The 8040-nt window shown below is 37.1% G+C and overlaps 1 protein-coding gene across 1 annotated transcript; it reads right to left on the bottom strand.

The window, feature by feature from the left end:
• Positions 1-5691: 5691 nt before the first annotated feature.
• On the bottom strand, positions 5692-8035 carry LOC143604727 (AUGMIN subunit 2-like; the record flags this gene model as incomplete). Its single annotated transcript, XM_077081121.1, has 5 exons — positions 5692-6027; positions 6676-6789; positions 6896-6964; positions 7719-7823; positions 7943-8035. Coding segments are annotated over 5 exons (684 nt in total), but the record flags the coding sequence as incomplete, so codon positions are not given.
• Between the last annotated feature and the right edge of the window lie 5 nt (positions 8036-8040).

Raw genomic sequence — 8040 nt, 5'->3', positions numbered from 1 at the left:
CAGGCTAACGGACAGGCCGAGTCAAGCAACAAAATCATTATCAATAACCTGAAGAAAAATTTGGGGTCTAAGAAAGGAAAGTGGGCTGAGGAACTACTCTTTGTTCTTTGGGCAGACAGGACCACTTCAAAGAATGCCACTGGTCAGACTCCTTTCTCATTGGTGTTTGGAGTTGAAGCAGTTATCCCGACAGAGATGGTTATCCCTACAGCTAGAGTCAGTCATCAAAATTCCGAAGATAACACTCAAAGTCTACTTGAAGATTTAGATGCAGTAGAAGAACTCAGGGATTTAGCAAAGATCAGAATGGCCTCTTATCAACAGAAGATAGCAAAGTCCTACAACAAAAATATCAGGGTTCGTAGATTTCAAGAAGGGGATTTGGTTCTCCGAAAAGCCTTTCAGAATAATACAAATCCTGCAGATGGAAAGCTTGCACCAAAGTGGAAAGGTCCTTACTTGATAGATTCGGAAGCAGGAAAGGGGGCATACAGATTGTCCACTTTGGATGGTGACTTACTACCAAGGGCTTGGAACGCTATCCACCTCAAAAAATATTTTATTTAAGATTTCTATCACGAGGATAATTTAACAGTAATGTTAAACAACTAAGGTACGTATTCTAATTTATCTTTTTATTTTTCAACATTATTATTCTTCTATCCTGGTACTAATTTAAGCATCGAAGGGGTATTAGCAAGGCTAACACCCACCCCTCACTTAGAGTTGACTATTTTGTAGCTTGAAGATATGTGGTATCCCCACATGGAATGGAGTCAATTTGGGCTTTGTCGCCATTATATATAGGCCTTGTCGCCAATTTATTTCTAAGGTTTAAGGGGTTTTCACCTCTTCTCAAAGGCCTTGTCACCAGTTGGCCTTTGTCGCCAGTTAAGGTATTATTCAATACTTTTTAAAGTTTAAGGGGTTTTCACCTCTTCTTAAGATCGCCTGTAGCGCACGTTTATTCGGCCGTAGTTTGAGAGACGGGGCCAGCACATGAAATATAGTGACCTATTACCTCGTTATCCTCATCTATTGGTTTGAATCTCAAGTTTATGGTAGACGTGCCATTTCCTAAGGTTTAAGGGGTTTTCACCTCTTCTCAAGGGCCATGTCGCCAGTTTAATCCTAAGGTTTAAGGGGTTTTCACCTCTTCTCAAGGGCCATGTCGCCAGTTTAATCCTAAGGTTTAAGGGGTTTTCACCTCTTCTCAAGGGCATTGTCGCCAGTTTAGGCCTTGTCACCAGTATATTTGGGCCTTGTCGCCAGAATTTCTGAAATTATTCTCAGGATAATATTGCAGGATATCCTTATGATTAGAAGAACAACCAGAGAGGTAATCTTGTTAACAAGGACGAAGTGGTCTATACCTTATCAAAGTTGATTACTAAATAATTCTGGTATGACTTCCTATTTTGCAATGTTCTTTATTTCCTTCTATTTAATGAATTTTATGACTTTATGATGGTTCATTAACTTAAACCTAAATTTTGTTTCTTATCTCACTTCGATTTCTAAATTCTAATGAAATCAACTTTATTGTGAAAATTCGATAACATGAACGAAGATTAAACACCAACATAAGTCATAAAAGGTTATTCTACTAATATTAAAAGTGCAGGAAAAGGACTATTCAGGTTTCACTCAAAAAAGAGCCCATCCACCTGAACCATTATATTGTCTTAAAGCAGGAAATAAATGGTTTGGGCTTCGTCCCGAACCAGGATCCCTCCACCGAAACCATTATCCTAAGAGTGCTAAATTATCCTTACATTACCAAAATAAAAATTGTTTAAAACCACCGTCACAAACACATTAACACAACCGTAACACCCGGTTCAGACCTTTTCACCTTCACCTTGATCACCCTCCTTCTTCTCCGACTCCGTCACCTCGTGAGCCTTGGCTCCCTTCGCCTCCTCACTAACACCTGCTTCCTTAACCACCTCAGAAGTGCCCGCCACATCATCTTCCTCAATCTTCTCACCCCTCAGCATATTCAGCTTCTTCCTCCAAGCCGCAGAGTTCCAGGAATCCATCATGTAGCCTTTCGCTTGAACTTCCTCTGACATCTTGATCATCGACTCCAGGATACTGGTGGCTGCACACTTCTTGGCCTCTTCGAGGAACTCAGTCTTCTCCAACTCAAATGAGGCTCTGAGATCCAAAATCTCTTTATCCTTCTTTTTAAGAAGCTTATCCTTGATATCAGCAGCATGCAGAAGATCGGCAGCCTTAACCTCAGCCTCTTTTTGAGCCAACTCAGCATCTTGGGATCTCTGACGGTAACCTTCAGTTTTCTGTTATCCCCAAATTAACATAAGTTTTCTGCAGTTTACTATTTTCAGGATAAACGAAAGTACTTACTGTCCCAAGAAAGTTGGCAAGAGCTTGAAGCTTCTCCACAGCGTCGGTAGTGCTCATATCGGCAAAGGGCTCAGTCTCGGCTGAAGTAGTGGCTTTCCTCTTCTTCTGTGCAGCGCTTTTCTGACGGGTCTTTGGAACTCTCACTATCGGAGAAGCGGTCTTGGAGTGTTCTTGCTTTACCACGGTCCTATCCTCAATGAGATCGTCCAGATCAACTAAGCTGAAAGAAGACTTTGGTTTCGGCATCCCTATACAACAATTTATCAAGTTATTCTCAAGAAAGTAAAATCCTAAGGATTTCATGAAAAACCCAAAGTACTTACCAGAAGACATGCTCTCAACAGACTTTGCAGCAGTTACACTTGTTTCTCCCGTTTCTTCTTCTAACCAGAACTCCCTATCCTCTGGTGGAATCTTAAACAACGCCTTAAGCCTTCTATGTGTATCCTTCCTATACTTTACCAAATCCTCAAACACAACTGCCAACAAAGAAACCATATTAACACAAAACATTTGCAAAAGAAATTCTATCCTAAAGATTTCCTACCCTTGTTAGGCAAGTTCATTCCATCGGGAATAGAGTCACGACGGACGAAAAAGAATTTTTTCTTCCAGTCAGGGTCACTAATGGACACCTTGGGAACCATGTAAAGACGGCTAGATTTGGATTGAAGGCAGTAACGTAAAGACCCGTGTGTACGGAGGTTATAGGTGGCAGTTATCTCAGGTATACCAATCGACAACCCATGGGTTTTATTCAATCGATCTACGGTGGCCAAGACTCTCCACACCATCGGCATGACTTGGGAGTAAGAGAATCCAGTAACGTCAAAGAACTCCTTGATAAGCGGGGAAAACGGATATGAAAGTCCAATCGAAAAGGGGTAATGAAAAAAGCAAATCCAGATTTTGGAGGAAAAGTCAGCCTTGACTTTGGGATCATAGAGCCTAATAATAGCTTCAGCAGGTAGTAAACCCGAGTCTTTTAGAAATCTAATATCTAGATCTCTAAAAAGACAATGGTCTTCATCGGTGGCCGGAATGTGAGCTTGATCGAAAAAATCTTCCGAGGTTACGAAGGAGAAAAGATTGGGCACTCGAGGGGTTCTCTTCCTCATTATCGTTCGGATCGGAAGAGAAATTTCAAGAAATTAAAGAAGACGAGAAAGAGGAACTGACCTGATTGTAAACCGATGGAGGAATTATTATTTTGAGATTGAGAAATGGTTTGATTATAACCTGGAAGGACGGTTATAGGGTCTCCTCAATCCGCGTGCATGTCCTTTCAGTTGGCAGAAGATATTTTACTTTTCAAAATTTGAAATTTTTACAACTGTCACGCGTTATCTGTAAAAATTGGGGGCAATTGTTGGGTGTAAATTTTCTATCCTCAGGATGAGCTACGATTCAAGGATTTTGAGCTATCCCGTCAACGCTAATATTCCGAGGATGAGGTTTGACTAATTCAATTGTCCTATATTATTTTTCTTTGTTTTGCAGAAAAGATCACGTGTTAAATATGCTGATATGAACGTGGACTTACAACGGCTAGTGCTTGAACTTCGTCAAATGGAACGTGGGCAAGCAACGGATTATTGAAGAAATAGTCTAGGGTTTCCGGATTGTTCGGGATAACAGTTGTAACCTTATCTTATATAAACGAGCTGATAATATCACTAGAACACACACTCTCACGACTTAGCTTACTAGCAAACACTGTAACATATAGCTTACGATCACTCATCAGCTCCACCTCTTGTAATCACCATGTTTTACTATTAATAATATTGACGGTGATAGTTTTCACCGTTCGGGAGTTTTTTGTGCCGGAGATTATTATAATCAAGTACCAATTCGACCAAAGATTACATTGTCAATCTTTGACCGGAGCAATTCGACCAAAGATTACGTTGATAATTTTTGACCGAGACAAGATTATCATAATCAAGGGTTTTTTCCCTCGTGATCATATCTCTGTGTTCATTCATTTTACCATCAAGCACTCCACCTCACTCACTAATTTGATCAAAAGTTAGTTCGTTAATTTTTGATCGAAACAATAACAATGTGAATCGTGATCATATTTATAATACAGACTATTTTCAAAACAATGTTGGGATTCGCCCGACCCTTTTAGCCCAAACCCGTTCATTTTTTCACCTCTCTCAATCAGAAACCGAAGCCGTAAGACTGCCATAATCGTTAGCAGCACTCTTTAATAGTTCGGAGAATTATTTTTGTTATTCCATGATTAAAAAACCCAAAAATTATATAATTCATATTTTCAAAGAAAATCTTTACCGAATAAAGTACACATCTTTCATGTGTCAAGATAACTAACCTGATATTCTGCTTCAAGAGGAATGAATTCTAACGGAAACGGTTGTTGAAGACGGGTTATTATGCGATTCTGCAAGTCAAAAAAAATATATATATATTGTACAATCTTTTCATATAGTGATGTAGGAAAATTTTATAAAGTCAATGAATCTAGATGACTTTCAATATGTTCCACCTATGCTTGTAAACAAGTAGAACATTTAGTGGCAGGATGTTTGTTTATGTTCGTTTAATTAATATACGAACGAACATGATTTTTTTTTTCAATATAGTTAAACGGCAACACATGTCTTCTTTGTTCATTTATGCTCGTGAGTGTTCGTTTAGGTTTATTTATGTTTGTTAGTTTACATTTATTTAAGTTCGGTTGCTTACATATCCAATGAAACTTCATAGGCGTATGGCAGTCTAGTTTAGTTTTAGTAAATCTTTAGGTCAACGTATAAGCTCATGTTTACTTTTAACTAGTGTTCACTTAATTATGTTCGCCCGCTTACGTTTGTGAGCCGTTCGTTTATACTATAAACAAATGCACATAAAAAATGAAAAGGAACACTTGTAAATGAACTAACAAGAAAACCTCGTTCGTGTTTATCGTTTGTTTGGTTAAAGTTAAATGAACGAAGACGAAAATGCTCTGTTCGTGTTCGTTTACAGAAATACAGGCCTAGTTCAACCCATTTGACTTGTTTCCTTTTACAAAAATGAGTAATAAAAAACAAAAAACATTTGAAGAGACATCGATCACTACAAAAAAATCTTTGTTTGGGCTTAAATCATTGGCACTTGTCACCAATTGTCATCATATTTCATATTCATATAATCAGTGGAAATCATAACAAGCCTTATATGTGTTACAACAGTGTAACCGATGGCAGAGGGATTTTTCCTGATTTGATTCCATTATTCAATACCATGTCAAAAACACATATTTCCACTCAAAAGTAGTAATAAAGCCAAAACTGCCTTTAGCGTCGTAACACACACTCACACGCTCGTTGAATAAACTTTTAACTATGAAGTCGTCCCCTCACTCGATGATCTTCCACCATTCATATCATCTACATCAGTATCATTTTCAAACTCCCCTTCTCGGTCCTCATCTGCCTGCATATCTAGGCTCCTAAGCTCCAAATCGTCATGGCTCCATTCACTTCCCGCTGGTGAGGTCCTCTTAGAATGATATCTTGATGTCGGTGAATTCATAGGGCCTACCCTTAACTTTTGAAGAGTTTCAAAAGATTCCCTCATGGCTGACATTGCTCCAAAGTATCCCGTACATGACATCAACGCCACATAGATAGGACGAAGCATCTCCTGCTTCCAATATCGAGCCATCATCTTAAATACAATTTAAACTTCATCCAAGTAATTTCATTTATGTCTGTTATAAAAGATGTAATTTAATTTATGTCTGTTTATAAAAAAAAATACAAGTAGCTAATGTGACCCACTCATCTATAAATGGGTTGACTTGGGTTAGAAGTTGGTTTTGGGCTCAAACAGAACCAAAAACCAAAATTTTCCTTTTTGAGTTTTTTGAGAACTGCTAGGTTTCGATTTCACCATTTGAGCTCAAAAGTTTGGATAAAAAAATTGGCCTAAAAATAATGAATTTGGGCCTTAATCTTTTTGTTTAATATAATTAACTAATTATTATACGCTTGAGCTAGAATATTTGGGCAAACTACTAAAATTTCAATGAAAACCGAAATCCAAGCCTTGGGCATGTTTCATCTCTAAATGGTCAAACTTGTCGAACCAGACACAGAAGGCCTAAAATATTTTACTAATTTTCTTTATAGAAATAACACATTGTTGTGATCATATTTAAAATAGCGACTATTTTCAAAACAATGTATTCTTCTGAACAAAAAGTGTTTCGGCCCGGCTCATTTAGCCAAAACCCGTTACCAACCTGTTCATTTTTTCACCTCTCTCATTCAGAAGGTTTTGTAAACATACCTTCCATATAGATGGAGGTTCCCTAAAGTTTGTGGTCCAATGGAGATCAGAAACCGAAGCTGTAAGACTGCCATAATCGTTAGCAGCACTCCTTAATAGTTCAGAGAATTCTTTCTGTTTACTCCATGCAAAAAAACCCAAATAATTAAAAAAATTAATATTTTGAAAGAAAATATTTAGTGAAAAAAGTACACATCAATCTTGTATCAAGATAACTAACCTGATATTCTGCTTCAACATGAATGAATTCTAACGGAAATGGTTGTTGAAGACGGGTTATTATACGATCCTGCAAGTCAAAATTAGAACTATATGATTAAAAAGATATTCATACAATCTTTTCATATAGTGATGTAGCAGAATTATATAAATTTTAATGAATCTAGATGACTTTCAATCTGTTCCACATAGGACTGTAAATGAATCAAACGTTTAGTAGCAGCAATGCTTGTTTTATGTTTGTTTAATTAATAGACGAACTAACATAATTTTTTTTCAATATAGTTAAATGAACAAACATCAACACATGTCTACTTGGTTCATTTTGCTCGTGAGTGTCCGTTTATCTTATTTCGTTTAAGTTCAATTATGTTTAACATTGGTTTGAGTTTGGTTGCTTAATGCTTATATATCCAATGAAATTTTTAGGCATATTGCAGTTTGGCTTAGTTTTAATAGATCTTTAGGTCAACATATTTATGCTCATGTTTAATTTTAAATGGTGTTCACTCAGTTATGTTTGTCCGCTTACGATTATGAATGTTCGTGTATACTATTAACAAACGAAAAAGAACACACTCACTTTCTTAATGAACTAACAAGAAAACCTCGTTGGTGTTCATCTTTGTTCGGTTACAGTCGAACATATGAACACATATATGCTCTATTCGTGTCCGTTTGCAGTAATTTTAGGCCTAGTTCCACCCATTTGACTTGTTCCCTTTTTAGTTAATTTTCACATTTGACCCGTTGGGACAAAGCTTGAACCGTAGTCAGCCCATTTATCATAAATATATATAAAAAAAATAAAACGAAAATATCACCTTATTCCGAATAACACCTTTCAATATGGTAGTGATCCTTGCTAATGTTTCTATCTTTTTCTCCATTTCACTCACATGTGTCAAGTGAGCTATATTCATATCGACCTGAAAAATTCGAACAAAGAAAAACTCGCTTTATTTGCTTAAAAGTAACAAACTTTGAACATAAGATGTATAATTAGAATCCATAACATTAAGACTTCAATTTAAATGAACAAACTTACCTTCCGACCTTGAAGTTCGACATGCAGACGTGACACTTGTCTTTGTACCACGTTAAGTTCACGCAACAATCTTATTAAGTCATCACCATTTCGCAAGT

The sequence above is a fragment of the Bidens hawaiensis genome, unplaced genomic scaffold, assembly GCF_021521415.1.
Source record: "Bidens hawaiensis isolate Kalapana, Puna unplaced genomic scaffold, B.hawaiensis_p1.1 tig00066317_1, whole genome shotgun sequence".
Lineage (NCBI taxonomy): Eukaryota > Viridiplantae > Streptophyta > Magnoliopsida > Asterales > Asteraceae > Bidens > Bidens hawaiensis.
The sequence above is the reverse complement of the archived record's forward strand: the minus strand, read 5'-3'. Positions and strand labels throughout refer to the sequence as shown.